General features: G+C 44.9%; 1 protein-coding gene across 4 annotated transcripts in view; it reads right to left on the reverse strand.

Moving 5' to 3' along the window:
• Window positions 1-21506, reverse strand: part of PARP14 (poly(ADP-ribose) polymerase family member 14) — a 40721-nt gene extending 19215 nt beyond the window's left edge. For all 4 annotated transcript variants that reach the window (XR_003518076.2, XM_027584170.2, XM_027584172.2 and 1 more), the window contains exons 1-9: window positions 21261-21506; window positions 16369-16502; window positions 15580-15613; window positions 10995-11237; window positions 7946-8182; window positions 4219-6521; window positions 2877-3113; window positions 2134-2355; window positions 24-102 (exon numbers count right to left, since the gene is read on the reverse strand). Coding sequence is in view for 3 of the 4 variants with exons in the window: in XM_027584170.2 (XP_027439971.1) it covers window positions 24-102; window positions 2134-2355; window positions 2877-3113; window positions 4219-6521; window positions 7946-8182; window positions 10995-11237; window positions 15580-15613; window positions 16369-16502; window positions 21261-21447 (3676 nt within the window). In the remaining variant the exon portion in view is untranslated. The remainder of the gene's footprint in view (window positions 1-23; window positions 103-2133; window positions 2356-2876; window positions 3114-4218; window positions 6522-7945; window positions 8183-10994; window positions 11238-15579; window positions 15614-16368; window positions 16503-21260) is intronic.
• Between the last annotated feature and the right edge of the window lie 857 nt (window positions 21507-22363).

Here is a 22363-nt window from a genome sequence, read left to right on the forward strand (position 1 = left end):
CTCATCTCATAGCTTTACTGAACCTTGTGCATCTTCAGCCTTGGGAATTTTGTCACTGACGAAACTTCCATTAGTTCTTCTGGCAAATTCATCTGAAAATGCCTGGAAATACAAAGACAGTTTTGACCACTACAATCCTCCATAGATGAATAAATTTGATTCATCAGGGCTTTTGATCTTGCATGCACACATACTTAGGAGAGAACAACTCTCAAAGTGTTATTTTCATTATAGATTTTTGAAATTATGAAAATAATACATATAATTCTGTTTTTGCAAATTCTGTTTTTGCATTCTAGGAAAACTATTAAATATGTGAAGGAAGTTATAAATACAAGCATATTCATTACATGCTATTTATAACAGAGAAGAAATAAAACAGTTTAAAAATCCAACAAGGAAATGGTTAAATAAATTTTGGTATATCCATGTGTTGGCATATTTAACAGCCATTAAAAATCTCATTTTCAAAAAATAGTTTGTGGAATAGGGAAATTCTCTTTTTTATACTATTAAATGAAAAATTAATGATATTATATTGCATTATATAATCCCACTTCTAAAGGTACACACGTATAAAAGAAGACTACAATGAAATACAACTAAAAGAATGTATGCATTTTGTATGGTTCAAAGTTCCTACAATGAATATGTATTATTTCCATAATCAGTAAGGGCAAGTTTCTTGCTGGTTGTTAAAAAAACACAGTGGTAAGAGAAAGATAATCACATAGACAGCAACCACTTTCTTTTTATTTTATTTTATTTTATTTGACAGAGACAACAGCGAGAGAGGGAACACCAGCAGGGGGAGTGGGAGAGGGAGAAGCAGGCCCCCCGCGGAGCAGGGAGCCCGATGCGGGGCTGGATCCCAGGACCCTGTGATCACAACCTGAGCCGAAGGCAGATGCTTAAAACAACTGAGCCACCCAGGCGCCCCAGCCCACTTACATTTTTTAACTTCTTACTTGTTCCAGGAGAGGAATCGCTAGGGGAGTAGTCCTCTCTGGAGCCAGAGGTATTCTAGGGTTAATGAACCTGTGAATTCCATTTCTTTGCCTGGTAGTGACACCCTCAAATCATCACTTTCTTTCTCCTTTTAAACAAGCAAGAGAGATTTTTGGGGGGAGAAAAAATAAGTAACTTCTCTGCTAAAAGATTGGTCCAGTAATGGGAAGGGGAAGTGGGGAGACTACAGAGCCAGGATCCCAGGCTCACAGGACTCCAGGGGCGGGCAGGCAGGCGGGCAGGCTCCGTGTGTAAAGGTGGACAGCTGGTTGATGGACTCTCTACAACCGAAGATGGTTCTGGTATTTCTAGTCCCCACTCTCCTACTCCCATGGGGATGTGCTGAGTTCATTCTAACCACAAAATAAGGCAGGGGCACCTGGGTGGCTTGGTCAGTTGAGTGTCAGGCTCTTGGTTTCTGTTTGGGTTGTGACCTCAGAGTCATGGGATCGGGCCCGGCCCACAGGGTTGGGGAGTCTGCCTGAGATTCTCTTTCTCCCTCTCCCTCTGCCCCTCCCCCCTGGCACTTGCACACACGCGCACTCTCTCTCTCTCAAATAAATAAATAAATCTAAAAAAAAAAAACAAAAGACAAAACAAAATAAGGCATTTATGAGACAACAGGAAATTTGACCATTGACTTGATAATTGAGGAAATAAGGGAATGATTTTCAATTTATTTTAAGTGTGAAATAGTATTGTGGTAATATTACTTTTTAAAAAGAATCCTATTGCTTAAAATAAATACTGAATTTTTTATGGGTAAAGTATGTCTAGGATTTGCTTGGAAATAATATAGGAAGGAGGGAAATAAATGGAGATAGAGATGAAACATACTGGCCATGCGTTGATAATTGTGAAGATGAGTGATGGGTACAAGGGAGCTCATTATACCATTTTGTGTACTTTTATTTATGTTTGGAATTCTCCTTAATAAGAAGTTAAATTTTTTTCTATATCCATAAATTTGCTTGACATTTGCTGTGCTACAAGTGGTCTACACCACTCCTTTGCTTTGCAGTGCAGGAAATACATGGAAAAAACAATCTAACAGACCAACCAAGACGACATCTGAAGACATTAGGGCTCAGCTGCCAAAATAACCAGAAATGAGTGAGACTGTACCTGAATATTTTCATGATCACTCGGGTGCAGCAGAAATTGAACCTCTTGTAAAGCTGTCAGTTGAATCTTGCTACTAAAGTTTAACACTTCTGAAGTTATTAATTCAGCAAAAACGGTTTTAGGAAACCTCAAATTTCCTGTTCCTATTGCTGGAAATGCAATTGATCTTAAGAACAAGTTCTCGGTGATTTCCAGACATTTTCTGATAATGTCTCTCATGATCTGAAAAGCACAAAGCACATCTTTATGCATCTTTCCTAGAAATGGGAGTTAGAACAAAAAGGACAAGAATTTAGCAACTTTATGTCATCTCTGTCTACTCTCCTTTAAAAAGAGGGGAAGGGCAGTCAAAAAAGGAAAGAAAAGCACAGGAGTAGACAAGGAAAAGGGAACATCAGAGACCCTCTAAAGAGATTCAAACTCACTCGGCAAGAAAGGAAAGAAGCAAAGCAACTCCTGTTCTAATCCCTCATTCTCCTCCATTCTTCATGTCCTCACCTTGCTGTCCTCACTAAAGATGTGTCACCTTCCATAACTCTTCCCTGAGCCCCAATGATGATTGAGCACTGTAATCAGTTTATATTATTAACTAGTCTTCAGGCGAAGTCAGCTACAACTGAAAGAAATGGCCATCGTGATAGAACCCACTGACAACATGACAGACAGAGGCCAATCTACATTGTACGGAGAGGAGAGTCCCAAAGGCGACCCAATTTCCCAGAGAACCTCAAACTTGGCCCCACCTTGTAGGAAGATGTGCAGCCATCTCTCCAGTCCGGAGCCACTACGTGAAGCACATGGTGGCAGTGTAGACCGTGTCCACTGGTTTGGAGAACTGTACCCATGCCAACAGCCTTCGCTTGGCCGACTCTGTCCAATTCCTCCTGGAGCTTTGGCCCAGCTTTCGCCAAGAGGGCCTGAGAAAGGAGCCCTTTATTAAGCTGGAGATTCACGGGAATGGAGTTGACAAGAACATCAGCCTTGAAGACAAAACCAATTTGTTTCAGATACTAACAAAGAGCATTCATCAAGGATCACTGTATTTGAGCCCCTGGGTTTGGCACTATAGGGGAGAAACGATGATGATTAATTTCAGAGATTGAAATGCCACCCAAGGCAAAGGGTTACTAGATACTTATTTAAATAACACTCCAGGACAACGGAGATATAAAGCAAGATGTAGATAGTATACGGTCTCTGAAGGAGTGCAGAGGCATGGCTTGTGGGGTCTGGGAAATAGGAATCAGGGCAGCAGGGAGAGGGAGGCGGGGGCAGTCATTTGGGAGGGGACCAGTGGGAACATATACTGGGTAGGGTTTTGGGTTTTTTTCTTAAAGATTTTTTGTTTATTTGACAGAGAGAGAGACACAGCAAGGGAGGGAACACAAACAGGGGGAGAGGGAGAGAGAGAAGCAGGCTTCCCGCTGAGCAGGGAGCCCGATGCAGGGCTCGATCCCAGGACGCTGGGATCATGACCTGAGCAGAAGGCAGACGCTTAACGACCTAGCCACCAGGTAGGTCTGAGCTGTGAGCAGACTGCTTTGATCCGACAGAGCTTTTCTAAATCGGGCTCAATTAAGACACCAAGAGAAGAGAGGAGAAGAAATGTGACCAAGTGATTATTCAAGGCTGCCCTGCCTGGGTCACCGAGGAGGAGTGTAGTTCACCCTGGTTCGGCACCATTGACAAGATTCCCATCCTCTGCCCACATCAGATGCTCTAATTTGTCTGTATCTGCCCTCAGCAAATTTGACGGGAAATTAACCTTAGATTTGCCAAAATGTGACGGGTATAAAGGCACTGAAAAAGTATACATGTATAAACGTAAGAGAGTACTGTGAGTTTTTGCATTTACTGGAAACCCCGTGATCTGAGTACACTTGCAGTTCCCACAATAGAGTGGCCAATCTCTGTGGGTAAATGCCTCAGTAAAGCCGCCCAGTCTTCTGAGGAAACCGCTTCTGAGGCTTGGAGGGAGGGCATGGGATTCTTCCCCTGGGTCCTAGTCTGCCTTGGGCAACAGGCTGGCTGGAGTTGCAGCACCGTGGCAGGTGTTCGGCAGGCAAGGACAGAAGGGACACTCACCGTGGCGCTCTGCACATCTCCTTTCACCAGCAGGATCCTCAGGTTTCCCTGGGACAACAGAATTTGACTGTGTCCATGAACGTTGGTCGAGACGGGCTGGACCGTCTGCGGTATACTGGGCCTGGGAGCCGTAGGAGGCAGGGAGTTCTCAAATACAGTTTTCACAGTTTCCGCGAAGGCCTGGACAGTCTTCTCAGCTGTATCCACAAGGTAAATCTCTTTCAAGGTGTGTCCATCCTGCTTAAACTGGAAGTTCTTCTTGATAGCCAAAACAATCGTCCTCACACACCGGGCTAAGGGAAAGCCACCAGCTCCAGAACTGATGGCCGGGATGGCTATGGACCGGCACCTGTGTGTTTCAGCCAAACGGAGACTTTCTTCTACAGCTCTCTTTAACTGGAGCATGCACTTCAGGTGCTCGTCCTCCTTCCACCGGGGCCCCACCGCATGGACCACATGGCGGTATGGGAGTTTGCCTGCTTTCGAGATGATGGCGCTGCCGGGGAGGATCTTGCCCATTTTCTTCACTATCTGGTTACAGTCCTCTTGGAGCTCAGGGCCGGCTGCTTTGGAAAGAGCCGCCGCCAGGCTGCTGCAGAGCTGCAGGTCCTCACTGGTGCTGCTCACCACCACCTCGACAGGAAACTGGGTCAAGTCGCCCTGCTGCACCATCAGCGAGACTCCGGGGGCCAGCTCTACCTGCAACAAGTTGCTCTGCGGCACCTTCAGTGAGACTCCGGGGGCCAGCTCTACCTGCGACAAGCACTTCTGCCCATCCGTGCCGCCTCCCTCCTTCTCCCCTCCATTCTCCTGTAGGTCAATGGAACATCCAAATAACCGTTTGACCTCTCTTTTATAATACTGTGCTTTCTCCTGGAAGAACTGGCTGACCAATGGCTTATCAATATGGATGCTTTCAATACAGACGGAACCCAAGGCTTGCTTGATGATGCTCACGCCCTCCAGGACTTTGGCCCTTGGCCCAGTTAGTAAAATGCCTTTTTGTTTATTCTCAAGATTGAAAGTTACCTGAACATTTGTCGTCTTTATCTTTTGCCAGAATGGTTTTTTTTCTATCCTTAAATAATCGATGATTACGGGAGGCTCTATTTCAACCAATCTCTCGATTTTCACGTGTTTTTCCACAAAGTCCAAAAGCAAGCTATAGGATTCATTCACTTCTCTCACACAGCCCGCGATGATGACCTCAGCTTTGGTTTTTGAAGTTAACTCATCGATTATTACAGTCTTTGAGGAGGAATTATGTCTCTTATGCAAACTGTGGGTGAGCCCTTTCCATTTCTTGCCATTAAGAATGTCCCTGTCCTCAATGTTGATGCGCTTATAACTTAAGGCACTGACCATTTGCTTTTCAGCATCTAATAGGACTTCAGAGGAATAGCCGATTAAGAGAACATTTTTACCCTCCAGCTCATAAACTGCAAGAATTTTCTGTGCCATCAAAAGAGACTTAGAGAATTCTATACAGTCTCCTTTTTGCAAAAACTGGAAAATCTCAGGGGGAAGCTGGATGCTTTTTTGAACCATGGTGTACATCTTTTTCTGTATTTCACACTTTGCTTTATACACATCTGTGTAGGGGCCTTTGAAGCACACATGTTGAGAAACTTCATCATAACAAATCTCCATCTCTGGGCACTCAGTGCGGAGACGCTCCAGGACATCGCTGTGACACAAAAGAGAATACCTTCCTGGAGAAACGGCCACTTTTTCCTTTAGACTTTGCTCTTCTCTTTTAATTTTTTGAGTGGTACTTTCTATTAATTCCTTGATTTGTGGCTCAATGTTCTGTACATCCTCTGATTTCCCTACTAAGGTTACAATCCCCGTAAGTGTATCAAATTCAATCAAAATCCTGTCGTCTTCTACACTCTTTTTTATGGTGTCCCACACTATGGGATCCACTTTAAAGGGGGTAACTTTATATTTAGACCTGATGCTAGAGAATGCCGTGGAAACGTCTTCCTTCCAGCTCCTGATTCTCAGTCTACCAAGACAGAATAATGTGGTTGCAGGTCTGATGGTAACTTCACTCCTGAGTTCGGACCATATTAGATCACAGTGACAATGTCTCGCTTCGTCATTTATCTCATCAATCAGATGCTTCTTTTTCTGTAAGAACTTCCATAAGGGAAGAGCGAATGATTCTCTGAATGGTGCTGGAAGCTTGATCAGAGGTTTCTCCTTTCCATACAAGGCCGTGCCCAAAGAGGAATAGTACGGAAACACAGAGAGTGGCATGTTATTGAGGTTTAGTTTCTTGGTCAGGATGGTGTGTAACACTTAAGAGGAAAGAAATAAAATAAAGTAACCCCAGTGTGGTATGTTTCAAGTGAAAAAAAAAAAACAACACTATTCTATTAGGGAAAAAAAATCCTAATGATTGTAGAACTTGGATGTTATAACATGCTATGAAAAAGCAGCTCTACTCTCAAAGTGCTCAGATATAAATTGATTTTTATTACTCCTACATAGTTATCCATTGCTTAATGGAATACTTTCCAACCAAGATCACTCTATGATTTCCAGAATTTCAGTTGAAATTCTGTTAAGTAAATTCTATTTTCTGTTTCCTGGTAACACTTCTATATCACCACTAGGTTAACAAATAGATAAGAATTTGTTTACAAATATGGGGGTAATGTTTGCCCAGTGTAAAGAATACTCCGGTGCTCAAAGCAAAGCTCATGTCAGAATCATGCTATTTGCTGCTTCTTGTACAGCCTCACAGTTTCAGGCTTCATAGCTGATTTAGATTCCGTTAATACCTCTAAGAGGAGGAGCATCATAGTAATTATCAGAGCTGACCATGTGCCAGACACCTTTCTAAGTGCTTTCCGTATATTTATTTATTTAAGCTTCTCAGCAACCCTTTGAGATAGAGACATGATTATTATCGTCCCTATTTACAAATGATAAAACTGAGGCTAGGGAAGGTTAGGTAACTCAAATAGGGTGATGTAAAGGACAAATACCTGAGCTAAGATTTGAGTCAGTGTCTGTCTAACCCCAAAGCCCCGCTCTTGCCCCTTTACCAGGGGTTGCAAACAAGATCACTTCATGGTCATTGGAGAGCCCAGGCCCTGGGGCCTCGGATTCAGTAAGTCCTGCACCTCCCCTTGTCCCTGCTATAATCCCCTCCTGCCACTTCTACTGGCAAAACCCTTAGAAGTGTTTCCCTGAGGTTTAGCTCAACATGGTTTTCACGGGATTGCTGCAAAGAACAATCCAGCAGGCATCCACTGGATGCCATTAACCACCCCTATGAATTTCTGAATGATGAGACTGACACGTGAAAGCGGTAAGTAGTGATACTTTATAGGAAGTATATGTGTTTCTGAGTATTTCTTTACCTAGCCTTGTTGGGATGAACTTGATAATTTCTACCAAGTAGACAGCTAAAACACAGATCATATATTTTTTTAATACAGTATTTCAAAGAGTCTAAGAATTATGGATTTTTCACTATAGGCAGAGACTCATGAGAGAACCTCCTTATATCTTTCAAAACTCGGCCCTGCTTCTCTAAAGTTTAAATCACTGGACTCACTAACGATCATCCCAGATGAGCAGGATGACTAATTGGATTTCCGGTGAAATTTATGAATAAAGAATAAAATGCATCAGAACTCAACTGCTGCAAGATCTGCTAAAAGGGCTTAGATCATGTCAGGTAGGTTCACAAAATCAGGCTCATAGATATTACCTTTTTTGTCAAAAAACTCAATCAGAGCCGAATTCTCTTCAGGCAAACACTCAATACTGGCAACTCTTCCTCCTCCATTTTGAGGATTTTCAAATAAACATTTCAGATTATAGTCATCCACACCAGGTGGCAGGTTTTCAACCCTGATTGTTTTCGTCACTTCCAGAAGTCTTGGAGAAAGCTGGAGTTGTTTCACTGAGTGGTGCCTGGGACAATCATCAACAAATTTCACAGCATCTACAAATCAAAATCAATCAATCAATCCATCCATCCATTAGAAAATTATGATCATACCTTTATGTTGTACAGAAGAAATTGTCTGAATATTAATTGAGATAAAGGAGATAGCTAAGCACTCAATTTTTAGAGGCAAAATTTTCATTTCTTTTTTTTTTTTTTTAGATTTTATTTACCTATTTGAGAGAGAGACACAGATAGTGACAGAGATAGAGAGAGAGAACACAAGTGGGGAGAAGAAGGAGAAGCAGGCTCCACCGAGCAGGGAGCCCAACGTGGGGCTCCATCCTAGGACCCTGAGACCACGACCCAAGCCGAAGGCAGATGCTTAACCCACCGAGCCACCCAAGCACCCCAAGATTTTCATTTCTTTATGAGAATTTACATGCTTACAACTCCCGGTCTCTGAGCAGTAACATACATGTGAACGTTTTACCTGGCATCCTGCCACAGAGCTGTGTCCCTGCCTGCAGGCACAGCTCTCTCCAAACCCCTTGACGTCCTACCTGAGTGCTCTGTCTACAGTACAAATCTCCTCACTCCCCCCCTTTCTCAAGTCCTACAGTGGCTCCCCATTACCCGCAGACATCAGTTCACGCTCCTTAGCTAGGCTTAAAATGCCCTGGGTTGGCTATTTGACTCCAAACTGATTTCCAAACATCACCTCTGGTTATTCTTTGCCATTCATTTTATCTTCCTTGTCGCCACAAAAACTAGTCATTATTTTGAAAACCCTACTCTCTTTTGCCCCGCTGTATATACTTACCTGTACCTGAAATGCCCTTCTCCAATTTTTTTTTTTTTAATCTTGTCCCATTTCTCTTTCAGGACTCAGCCTGATTATCTCGTTCAAATTAATAAATATCAACGGTGGGCTCATCATGTGCCAGGCACTGTGCTAGGATCTGGCGATAGAGAGATGAATATAACAAGTCGTTGAAAATTCACCATCTAGGGGCGCCTGGGCCCCTAGACGTTAAGCGTCTGCCTTCGGCTCAGGTCGTGGTCCCGGGGTCCTGGGATCGAGCCCCACTTTGCCTTGGGCTCCCTGCTCCGCGGGGAGCCTGCTTCTCCCTCTCCCACTTCCCCTGCTTGTGTTCCCTCTCTCGCTGTCTCTCTCTCTCTGTCGAATAAATAAATAAAATCTTAAAAAAAAAAATAGAAAGAAAAAAGAAAATTCACCATCCAGGAGTTGGGGGGGGGCGGGTCTTGAAAGCACACAAACGGCCTATTGTGGGATCAGATGATGCAGGAAGACAAATCTGGGAATCCCACAAGGATTGTCAGAGTAACTGGTTGCTGATCCAAGTTTTGAAGGACAGAGCAGAGTTTAGCCTATAGATTAGGAGAGGAAACATTTCCCGCGAAGAGAAGAGCAGTGGCAGGAAATAACAGTGTACTGGGGACCTGGGAGACCGGGACCAGTGGAGGATAAACTTCACAGAAGGGAGTAAGCAAGGCAAAACCAAGCCACCTTGTCTGGATCCCCTTTCCTCCCATTCCCCACAGCCTGCTGTTCTCAGCGGAGGGAGGCAGCTTCTCTCCCGGCTTCATTTTTCATTTACATATGGGTCTCCAACTCCATAGGAGTTCCTCAAGATCAGGAACTAAGAATTATTCATCTCTCTACCCACAGCACTAAACAAGTGCCTGGCACATAGTAGGTGTTCAAGATTTTTGATTAATGAACAAAAGCAAGTCCACTCAGTTTTTCCTTTTTAAGAAATAATTATAAATCTGACATGAGAATAGCTCCCTTCATTGAGTCCTTACCATGCGTCAGGGACTATATTAAGAGCAGCTTTGCACACATTGCCTCATTTAATCCTCTTAAAAGCTGTATCAGGAAGGTATTTTTTCCTCTAGTCTATGGAGGAGAGAAGTCAAGTACAGAGGGGAGTAACTTGGACAAGCTCTGAAAATTAGTCAAATGGTGGAGCTAGAATTTTGACTTCATGACCATCCTCCTACCATGGCCATGGAAGAGTGAGGGCTCGGATTGGAAAACTGCCTCGTCCTTCTGGACATGACTCCTCACATGGACCTTGAAGAGCACTCATTTCCTGCATCCCATGCACTTCCTCTCCTGCATGTGGGATGACCATGAAAGTACTGAGGAAATACATGGTAAAGGACATAAGAGAAGAGGCTGTGTAGAGGTGGGCCACGGGGTTCAAATCCAAGAATTTATTAGCATCTCTGCACCTCTGTCTCCTCAACTGTAAAATGAGGAGGAATAACAATGATCTCAAAAGGTTGTCAAAAGGAACAAATGAATTAACACATGTAATGAGCTTAGCACAGTACTCGACTTACAGTATCTCTATATGAGTGTCTGCTATTATCAGCATTACCACTTTCCAATAAATCCAGTTTGGTAACACAGATCAGTATTTACTTCTCCCAGTGAGATAACGCATGTGAAATTGCTGAGTCTTCTGTTTGGAATCACTTTTATAACCTTAGACTTTAGATTTCTATTTGGGTGTGTTATCTCTGTCTCTCTGTCTCTCTGTCTCTCTCTCTCTTTCTCTCTCTCTCTCTCTCTCTCTCTCTCTCACACACACACACACACACACACACACACACACCCTCATACAATGAAGTCTGATTTACTGAACATACCAGAATTTCATTTTAAAACAAATTTGCTTCTCTTTCAAAGTAAAAAAGCATCTATATTAACCTGGAGTCCTCTCTTACTAGCTACGAGAAAAAGTCAAGCTTTCAGAGACATTCCATTAACTGGGTGTCTCAAATCCCAAAGTGGGGTGCAAAGAAGATTGGCAAATGCAGTATCATTTGATCTTACCCACATGCATTAGAAAGGTAACTACAGCAACGTCAAAATCTCGTATTACTTCCACTTGAAAAGCATCATTGGACAGGCCAGTTATATTCTCCACTATCAAGATTAACATTATATCGGTTACATTTGCCTTGAGATTTTCAAATGCAACCAAAGAGGCAGTATTTTCACACTCTTCTGAGGTATCTTCCATTTTCTCCGATCTTCTACTGGGAGAAAGTCTTGTATCCAGTTCTTCTGACACACCTGATTTTAAAAGGACAAAAGAGGTACAAGATGTTACATTTGTCTATCATGGTCTTAGCAAATTATCATAAGACGCTTTCCTCTTTCCTTTTCTATTCTTGGCTAAGTCAAATAAAAAAATATCTGAGAAGGCTTTTTGCTTAATTTAGTTAAAAATCAAATGTAACATTTAACTATTATTGTTAAGTTTGATTTTTAGTATGCCCTTTTCTGCCTTGTCTCTTTGAGGAACCTGTCTTTCGTAGCCTTTGACATATGCTTCCATCAAGCACCTTACACAGTTACTGAACTCAGCTTCTCAAAAGCAAGGGACATGTTTATTCATCCTTGTATTGCTGGTACCTAGCATATACTTGAGGCTCAAGAGCGGTGAATCAGAGATTTACTGCTTGGGCCACTGGAGGAAAGCAAGAATATCTGAAGACATGTAACATATTACGCTCTGAAAAGTAATACGTTTTCATCACTGAAGATAAAAAAGGATACTCGCTGAATGACTAAGGAACACACATAGAAAGTAAAATGGCCTAGGGAGCTATATGTATACATCAAGCTCACCGAACAGCAATCCTCCCAGCCAGCTTGTGCCTCTCCATTTTTGGCCCTTCGTGAGTTCCATCTATGCATCAGGTCCATCCCACTCTATGCTTGCCCAGTGCAGCCTGATGCATATGATATAATCTTTAGACATTCTGTGAGTGACTGTTCAACTGGGGCCCTTACTATGTTCAAGGCACTGGAGGTGTGGAGAGGGGTGCATACAGAAAACATCAGATAAGGAACTTAGAGGTTTTCTAATGGAGGTATACAAGACAAATGACAAAAGGAACTGACATTTGTAAATGTTTATCACGGAAGAGTAAAATGCTACACGCTCAACAAATCCATTTTGTTTTCTTTCTGGGCAACATTTCCCAGACTTCCCACAACCGAGTTCATGTGGCTAATGGAATAGGGGTGAAAGTGTGAACTGCACTTCCACGCCTGGCAAGTACAAATCTCCTTTATGTGAATTTCCATTCTCCTTTGCAGTGACTTTGGAGGCCATGTATCAAAAGTAATCTTGTCAAAAGATGGAAGGAACCTGGGATTCCCGAAGCAATCTAGCCCCCCCCCTTCCCCAACTGCTGACGACACTGACCTATGATTTGGGGGGTTGTTTGTTACAGCAGTTAGGTGATCCTGACACACACTCCTGTTATGTGTGGAATGTAACACCACGCACTCATGCCAAATAAAAAATAGCTTAAGGATTCAATAATAACAGAGCATTCAATGAGATAAGTGTGACAAAGCAGAAGGACTGCTGAGCTAGGGGTGAGGTTGTCTGAGTTCAACCCCTGACTCTGCCACTCTTTAGCCATGTGACCTCAGGCAAGTCTCTTTACAAAGGAGTCCTGGGTGAACTGAATTAGGTAAGAGCCTTTCCAGCAACATGGTTTTACAACCGTATGACTATTAGAAGCTTCATCACAAGAGAGGCTTTGTGAACTGCCAAATAAAGAGCATCAATAATCCAGCCAGGAGTCCGAGAGACACAGAAGGCGACGGGGTGCTTTGGAAAGGCTTCAGGAAAAGGGGAAGCTGAATGGATCTTGAAAGCTCTCTAGAGTTCAGATAGAGAGAAGTGGGGTGATGGGGCTTGTGGGCCACGGAAGTACAGGCAGAGGGCCATGACTGCGCCAAACTACTTAGGAAATGGTGGTCTGACCGATGAAGCTCAAGGAGCACTTAGGTGTAGATGTAAGAAATGAGGCCGGAAAAATTGGCTTCATCCAGAACGTGGCGTGGACTTTATCCTGCAGTCGGCAGTAAGGGTGAGTTGTGGAAGGTTTCTGTGATAAGGAGGACAGGGTATCTAGCAATAGTGAAAGGGCCGGTCAGATTTAAGGAAAAGAACATCAGATACAGAGAGACCAAGCAGGGTGCTCCTGCCATGCTGCATTTGTGAGGTAATCATGGCAGCCTGGTATGAGGGAGGGACAGATGAGGAAACCTTAAAAAAAAATTATTAAGGCTCTGTGACTAATATACACGAAGGCTTAAAGAAGAGAGATGACTGAAGTTTCCAGTAGGTGATGGGCAGACTGGTTGAGTACTTCAAGAGAAAGAAGGAAGACAGAAAGGGTACGGGTGTGAGGAAGAAGATGGCACAGGTGGCTTTGACATGGTGGCTCTGACATATTTTCCAACAGGAAGGCCAGACATGAGGTCTGGAATTTAGAAGAGCGTCCAGGCTGGAAATACAGGGTTGAAAAAGCCAGAATTTCCTGACCACAAGTGACCGGTATCTCTCTGCTCTTGCATGTCTCTCTTCTACAGGTTCTTCCAGTTGCTGGTTTCCACCTTGCAGACTCAGCCCAATTCAGCTGAGCCTGGAACAGGACATTAGCTCAGTGCCCACACCCTCTGGTGTTGGTGTGTGGCTTGACTGATCTATTCTTCCTCTGTCAACTGCTTACCCATCTTCAGCTTTATGCCCAGGGTTTGGGGCATGCCCAGTGCGCTCAGCGTGCAGTATTCTCTGTTCTCCTCAGCCCTGAAATGGGGAACCTATTAGGGAACCACCCTCCACCCTGATTTTGCTCGGTTCTGAAAACTGTCTACACCACTCCAATTAATTTCAAAAGTCCTAGCCTTAGGGTCACCGTCAGGATTCAGTGTGGAGCAACCACTCGACAAGGGACCTCCTCTTAGGTCTCTTAAAGGGGCCAATTAAGTACTTCGTTAAAGACGGCCCAACTTCTGGCTGCTTACTATCATTAGAGTCTGAGTCATGTAAAAACAGGTCAGCAAATGAGTCTAAAGTCTCCAGGACAAAGAAAAGTCCATTGGTGGAGTGGGACTGGATGGCTCTTCCTGAGAATATCCTTGGTGTTGTGAGCAAATCTGAAACAGTGCTGACAAATCAGTCAAGACAGAGTAGGGTAAAATCTATGAAATCATAAGAAACACAGACTTGATTAAAGTCTAGACCCAGGAAATGGTACAAATATAAATGTACCAATATAAAACCACTTCCCGGTCTAAATTTGGGCTTGAGGGTACAGCACATAAGGCATTTTCCAAAAATAGATAAGGATTTAGGGAGTCCCAATGAACACTGGAAGTTACTTGAGCCTGTTTCATATCTGAAGAATAAAAAGCAGTAATTACTCTAAACAGACAAAAGATTCCTATCACATAACAATCATGAGCTTTTTCCTTTTTTCCTAGATGTATTTATTTGTCAGAGAGGGAGAGAGAGAGAGCACAAGCAGGGGGAGCTGCAGGCAGAGGGAGAAGCAGGCTCCCCTCTGAGCAAGGAGCCTGATACAGGACTCGACCCCAGGATGCTGGGATCATGACCTGAGCTGAAGGCAGACGCTTAACCGACTGAGACACCCAGGCGTCCTGAATCATGAGCTTCTTAAGAAAACCTTGAATCCTAGATTCTACTGCTGAATAGTGCCTCCGTGTTAGGTAAAAACAATCCATACATCCCTCTCCAGTCGGTTTGCCAAGTAAAGGCAGCTCTCAGCCTACTGCCATTTTCAAAAGAGAAAGTTGCAAAAATGGAAACATGTTCTCAAGACAGTGTCAGTTTTAGAGGATAATAATTTACACATTTTTTTTTGGAATTCCTGTTCCCTAAGATCTAGATATACGTATCACTTTATCTCCTTTGTCCAGCCATTCAGCACAGGTCAACATCTCTCCCCCTTTATAAGAGCATGCTTGGCCAGGAAAACGCGCTGCCTCTTCAGTAAGTGGCAGCTGGTACAGCAGGCCAACACCCAGACACTAGGAAAGCTGCAGAGTCCACAAGGGTTATGAGGTAGCGGCTGTTTCCTACAGCAGAGAGGAGGAGAAGAGCTGTACCCACATCCTGCACCCAGCACTTAGAAGCTTTTGTCCACCGTCCTGTTGTGGCTCCAGAGGATAGCCCCCTCCAGACCCAGTGCTCGGAAACTGACTTAGCCACACAGGACACACAATGACACATCTTGTCCTTGCTTCTCGATGGCGGTTGGGCACAGGTGGGCTCTACAGGTCAGTTTATCACCATCTCCCAGGCACCTCTTCGCCTCCTTTCAATTGCAAGGTGTTTCCCAGTCCCCACAGAGAGATCTGTTCCCATCCTTCTGACCTGAGCCCTAAGATCTCAGGGGGCTCCCCCCGTGCTCACCCTCAGCACAGCTGGCTGTGAGTATGGCATCTCTTAGAGATGCAGATGGCATCTCTAAGCTAAGCACACCCTGCTTTGTGAAGTCAAGAAAAGAAGGATGAGCCCTGCAAGCGCCATCTTTAATGAAAGCAAAACCACCAGCGAAGGTCAGCCATCTCAGTTCTTTGCCCTTACCTGGTTCTTTGACATGTTCTTTGGTCTCCAAATCCTGAAATCCAATAAACAACAGAGTAGCATCAAGAAATGACTAATAATTTCTTTACGTTGAGAAACTGTCCCGGGGACTGGACCGGAGACATCGGACCAATAGAAACAATAATAAAAAGCTCTGGCACTTACGCTGCTGAATGCACCTCACATGTAATGACATATCCACTAAGCACAAGAATCACTGGTAAAAATGAGTCACAAATTACTAAAACCCAATTAACACCAAGTGCTTGGGGTGTGGGGTAACACCTAAATCTTTTCCCCATTTAATGTTTATTGAGTGTTTACTATTAACAAGCACCATGCCTTGTGCTTTACAGAGATTGTCTCATTTAATCCTCACAACGATCCACCAACCCAACGAGGATTGGATTACTGTCCCATTTTACAGTCAAGGAGATAGCGCAGGTAGTATGGATCTCTGTCCCCTCAAAATGATGTAAAAATAAAACAAACTGAGCGAGTTCCAGGTTAAAAGCACCCAAACAAACCCAAAAATTTACATCTCAAACCAGCCTTATCATCTGCAAATTCTGACTTTTCAGAAAGTGTCTAAAATCAAACAAAAAGCGCCCCCTCCTTCATTATTCCATACCTTCCCCATGACTGCTTTCACCCCCTCCACATCTGTAAGGTGCCTTCTATTCCAATTTGATTTATACTTCTCATCCCACTGTATTCTCCATATTGTGATTTCCTTCCCACACAGCTTGGCAGAACACCCTACTTCCCTTTACTCATGCCTTGACTTACCTTTGTTGGAATTTCCCCCTCAAAGATATCCTGGACTTCATGTGGGGCTGTAGGCAACTGGACAGTTAACTGGAATGCTCCCATTCCTGGCCATAGCAACTCATGGTTCTTTGTCTCCAGAACTCTTTGCCGAACTGAAAAAAAAAAAAAAGGAAACTGTCAAGCAATCTTTATTCACCAGATTATTCCATGATTTCCATAGGGCTTCATCATTTGCAATCAATGGCTTAGTCAGTTTCCCAAGCAAGTCCTTGTATGGTGAAAAGAAGAAAAGTTTAGCAAGTAGACCTGGGTTTCAATCCCATCTTTACCTTTATTTTTTTTTAACCCCTGGGCATGTTCCTTAATAAGTCTTACTTGCAAAGTCTCAGTCTTCTTGTCTATTAATGAGTAATTAATGAAGACTGTCTTATATAGGTGTTACATGGATTAAATTAAAAAACATTATAAAGGACTTAGTACAGTCCATAATGCTCAGGAGGCACTAAGAAAGGTAACAATATTTATTCCATAAGTGAAGGGAAATAATCAAAGTATGCCTCATGGTGAACCCAGTGAAGACTGGGTGCCGGGATGTGGCCTGATGAAAGCTGTATTTTAGGAAGGCAATTTGAGTGACCAAGAGCACAATGGCCAGGAGCCTAGTGAAAAAGCTATTTCATTCAGTTCCTTAACCTGTGATGATAAGAGCCTCACATCCAATAGTAAAAGGAGTAGGAAAGAAGGAATGGGAGAAATTAAAAAAAAAAAAAGAATTAGCACAGGAGACAGCTGGGTTGTAGTGAAAAAACTGAACAGTGAACATAAGAGTCCGAAGACTTGGATTTAAATTCCAACTCTGCCAAAAACGATATGCGTGACATTGAGAAAATATCTTAACTTCTTGAGTCTGTGTCCTCCCTTAAAACTGTGTCTGTGAATGAATTTTGTAACACCCACAAGAGCTATGCAAGCGTAAGTTTATAATTATAAGCCGGAGCAGCCAGAGAGAGAAAAGGAAAATCAGCACATCTCAGGCCATGGAGAACCGGCAAGGAGCCAGTTAGAGGAGGAGGCGTGCTCAACATGTCAGATGGTGCAAAGAGGTCAGGGTGAAGGGGAACCTTTGAGAGTGCCCTACTCTTCCCAGAGGAGCGGCTCTGATGTGAATGTTGGGCCACTATCTTGCAGGCCGGTGTGGATGAGCAGAGAGGCCGAGGATATAGGGAATCTTTCATAAGAACGAGCTGGAATAGCTTTCCCACCTCAATCATCCACGAAAGGGCAGGAGACGCGAGGCCTTCACTGGACGCCAACTGAGAAACGGGTCCCAGAAACAATACGAGAAAGAACGCCAGACTCTACTTTCACTCTTTATGAGATAGCAAATGTTTTCACATGGACTCCTGAGGGGCTGTCCTAAGCTAGCGGGAGGGCTGAGGACCCCATAAGACCCCTGAAGCCTGAAGCCTGAGAACAAGCCAATTTTTGTAAGCCAAGTTGTCTAGTGTCGTGGGCTTCTGTGATGCATTCCTTTTATAATCCCCTAAACTTTGGGAGAGTCTTATCCAGGCATCTAAGTGCAAAAGCCTGTTCTGAGATAGTGCACAATACGCAGGGCACCAGGATTTCGAGAGAGCAGACAGTAGCAATGGGAGTAAGTGACCTGCCACAAGGACAAGGGGAATCTGGGAGGAAAAAGAACTGAAACCCTGATGTCCAGCCACCCTTCCCCAAGTGGACAGTCTCCCTTCTGCACCAACCTCAGACCACTGACATTTAATTTTACTCAAAGAGGAGATGGGTTCCCTTACCCCGAACAGACTGAAAATTATCAGAAGCCAGATTATGACCCAAAAGGATGATAAATGCACACATCTGAAACAGGGCTTAATAAGTCAATTTACACTGGACTTCTCAGAAATTGAGTGAACTATTTAAAAGTAAGATACAGCTTCCAAATACTTCTGTTTGCTATACACTAATTTCTTCTTTTTTTAAAGATTTTACTTATTTGAGAAAGAGAGAGAGAGAGCATGAGCAGGGGGAGGGGCAGAAGCAAGCTCCCCACTGAGCAGGGAGCCTGATGTGGGGCTTGATCCCAGGACCCTGAGATCATGACCTGAGCCAAAGGCAGAAGCTTGACTGACTGAGCCACCCAGGTGTCCCAGCTATACACTAATTTCTACAGAGCAGTGCTGTTGGGCTCATTCTGGCTACATGAATCATGTGAAGAAAGTAGTGCTACACAGTGCACCGCACCTAGTGAGGCCACTTCCTGGGGTGGGGGTGGGGGCGGGGGAATCCCTGCAGAAGAACCAGTGCCCCAGGACCAGGACCGCTGGGGGAGGGGGGGGCGGTCAACCATTGTTAGCAAATTTCTGACAACCTGTTACTGGGGCAATAGCTCCTCTGGTAGGAAACTGAAACTGAATAGGCACTTCCTGCCACACACACCCCTCTCCCCCGCCCCCAGGGCCTTTGTCCATGAAAGGTTTCGAGTTGTACTAAGTTGGAGTTGTCTGTGCTGGGGGTACCACAAGAGGGGCCGCTGGAGCAGCCTGGGGACAGAGGTAGGGGAGGTGCGCTGGGTGATGAGAGGAAGGAAGCCTGTGGGGGAGACTGTCACCATTTCTGCGTTCAGGGCTAGAACAGAATGATGTTATTGACACAAAAGTGTATTTTGCGCTGTTGGTATTTTTATGCTGTTTGTATTTTCTACTAATCATCTCCCTTTTTTGTTCATTCAGGGTTGGCAACAAACAACAGGGCTTCCCTTAGCACACCAGGCCTCCTGGAGTGCTGGTCAAACACGCGGAGTCCCGCTCACCCACCCCCGGGGTTCCTAAATCTCTAAGAGGCAGCAGGCACTGGGTCTGTTTAGTCTGTTTCGAGCCAGACGCAGAGGCCCATGGTCCCAGTTTGAGAACCACTCGGGAGGATAAGAGGATTCTAAAGAAGTAAGTGTCCCTAAGGGCCAGGCCCTTATGATGTTGACAGTTGCAATCAAAGTGGTAAAACTCCTTGAGGAAAATGAAGTCCAGGGGAAATGGCTTAACATTGCACAGCCGCCCTTCCGAGCATTCCTTGGTGAAATGAGGCCTTGGAAAACTTGGTATTTTGTTTTCCTAAGGGCTCTGAGCCTAGTAGGTCTCCTGTCCCCCACCTGCCTCCCCCCACACACACTTCGCTGGGGAAACCCTCTCCTCTCTGGGTTTCATTTCTTTCTTTCCGGATCTCTGCCTAGAGCATGCCAGTTCCTCTCAGGTAAGCCTCATTGCCTCTCCTCTGGCTCAAATGCTTCTCCAAATCCAGCGACGGGAAGGTAGAATCAGGGCTTGTCCACTTCCTTTCCTATGAGATTCCAAAGAAAAAAGCGCATGCTCCGGAACCAGCAACTCACAGGCCTCTCACTACAGACCTGGTGGTCTCTTGACCCAGCAGGTAATAATCGGGTGGGTGCTTATCCTCCCTTTCCTAAAGCTAACAGCAAGGGTGGGGGAGAACTCAGCTGCTCAACTGCCTGCGGTGGGGGTTGGGGGGAGCTCAAAACTCCCAACCCACCTAAACTCAGAATGTCACCCCTGCTCCCAGTCCAAGGACCACCCTGAAATGGAGGGAAGAGGTACCAGCGCACCCTCAATGAAGATTCTGTGTGTTGATCAACAGCAAGCAGCCCTCCAATAACTTCCTATATTTACACCGAATGTGCTTTTAGACATTTTCATACCTCCTCCAAGTGACCCCAGAAACACTGGGAATCTCAGGACCTGTAGGAAAATCCCGCTGACTCCTCACATTCCTTTAATACCTTTTTCCCCCACCTAAAAAATAACTGAAGAAAAGGGGGGCTCTCCCTCTCTGTCCCTCTCTCTCAGAGCATTGACCTCAGTTACCAAATCCAGAATAGTACACGAATACATATCTTCCATCCCCACGCTGATTTTCATGGTTCAAGGACTCAGCTGTCCTCACCTAGAACATTGCATGGATCTCCTAAAAATTGTGATTTCCAGGGTCTCTCCCAACAGAAGTCAAGGTACTTATTTTCAACCAAATTTATCTCCTTAAAGTATATTTGACATGTCTCTCCCCTGCCTACCTAGGGGAAAGTTCATAGTCCTTATGGTGTAATTCAAGGTCCTCTACCATCTCAACCCAACTTTCTCTTAGCCTTAATTTCCTCCCCACCACTTCACAAGAAGGAGGTTTAATAACATAAGGCCTAAGATTTTTAAAATATAGGCACCCCCTCCCCTTAGCCTTCTGAAATTTCTCAGCCCCCTTCTGCCGATCTTGCTTGTACACAGGGATTCATAGTCACCACTCAACCCAAACCTCCCTGAGGACGCTCTGCGTGTTGCCTGAAGATGCCCGTGCTTCCCTGCCCCCAGCACCTGTCCATGCAGTGTGCTCCCATCGGAAGAGTCCTCCCCAATATCCTGCCTGTCAGGAATGGAATTGGCCCTCAGGAATCAGTCTAGATGTGTGACTCTCTCTGGAAATTTTCTCTTCCCTTCAAATTGTGCTCCCATCAATCTTTGGAGTTCTAGAACAGCTGCTTTAATAGGAAGGAAAAACATTGCAATGGAATAGCAACTCCGCCCCTAACACAGTAGGTCGCCTTGTAAAAGGAGGTGAGTGTAGCAGCCTGTCAGCTCCTTTCCGTTTCAACGCGCTGCCAAGTTTAGCGTTAGAACTCACTTGCGCGGTTCTACCGCCACCTCCAGGCAGCACCTGGGAGTGCTTATCGCCCCTCGCGCACTCTTCGTCGGGTCTGCAGCCCCGCGCCTTCCCTCCCCTAAGGCTGCTGCCGGAGCCCGGCGGGATCTCCCGCTGTGCGCCCCGGTTCCTAGGTACCTTGAGGGAAGACCGCGGTTGTCCCCTCTCACGCCCACCCTTACACCCCTCACCGTCCTCTAGATGGAAGAACACCAGGAAGCGGGACCGGGTGCCGGGTTCCGGGAAGACCTCACACTCCCCGCCTCCGGATCTCCTCGCGCTCTGGAAGTACATCTGCAACTTGGTGCTCAAGTTCTTCGGGGGGTCGGGGCCCCAGGACCCTTCGACCATCAGGGGGAAGGAGCCGAGCGCAGCCATCCTCAGCTCCGCTCATCTGTCCCTGCTGTCCGACCTACCCCGACGGAGTGTGGCAAACTTTGTCCCTTTAGGTTTCGGTTTCATTTCCCAGAAAACTCCTCCCCTGACATTAGTTTCTGCCTGTGGCTGTAAATAGCTGTGCCAGGATTGAACTAGTCCGTGTGTCGACCCCCGCAGTTCTTCACCTTCAGCTCTGGCCCACAGCGAAGGCTGATTGGTCATCGCCACTCCAAGCAACTGGTCCTGCGCCCTTTGTGCACTTGGGTCCCTAAGCTCGGGCACTGTGTGCCACTTGCCCCTTCAAGTCACATCTTTGACCACGCACAAACACAAAGACAACTTCATTTTTGCTGCAGGGCAACGTTTTACAAGAAAATAAAATGGCTTGGCAAACTGTGATTCTTTACAATGTACAAAGAAGTCCCCAAATAAGCCCCAAACAATGATCAGAATTGTATCTGGCTTTTTTTTTCTTTTGCATTTTGTTCCCTGATCTGTTAATATTATATGTCCAGAAATATAGGAAGGGGGGTGGTACATTCCCAGTTTTTTATGGAATATACACTAGGTGCCATGCACCTGGGATGGATTCAGCAAACACAGTTCCTGCCCTCATTGAGCTCACAAAGCTGTGGGGACGCGGTGGAGTAAGTGCTCTTGGAGGGAATATACAGGTGTTCCTGGAACAAATTAGCAGGGCCTCCTAGCCCAGGTGTGGGAGCTCAGGGAGAATTTATGGGGAGGTGACACGTAACCTGAGGCCTAAAGATGATGGGGATGTTGACGCTAAAAGTAAAAGTCCGTTATTTTACCAGCAAAATGGGTTTCTTTGGGAATAACAGAGAATTGCAATTTCGGACGAGCAAACTACCGCAAAAATTATCAGCTAGTCCAACAAAGTTGAGGACAAGAAGGA

Source organism: Zalophus californianus, chromosome 1 (genome assembly GCF_009762305.2).
Source record: "Zalophus californianus isolate mZalCal1 chromosome 1, mZalCal1.pri.v2, whole genome shotgun sequence".
Lineage (NCBI taxonomy): Eukaryota > Metazoa > Chordata > Mammalia > Carnivora > Otariidae > Zalophus > Zalophus californianus.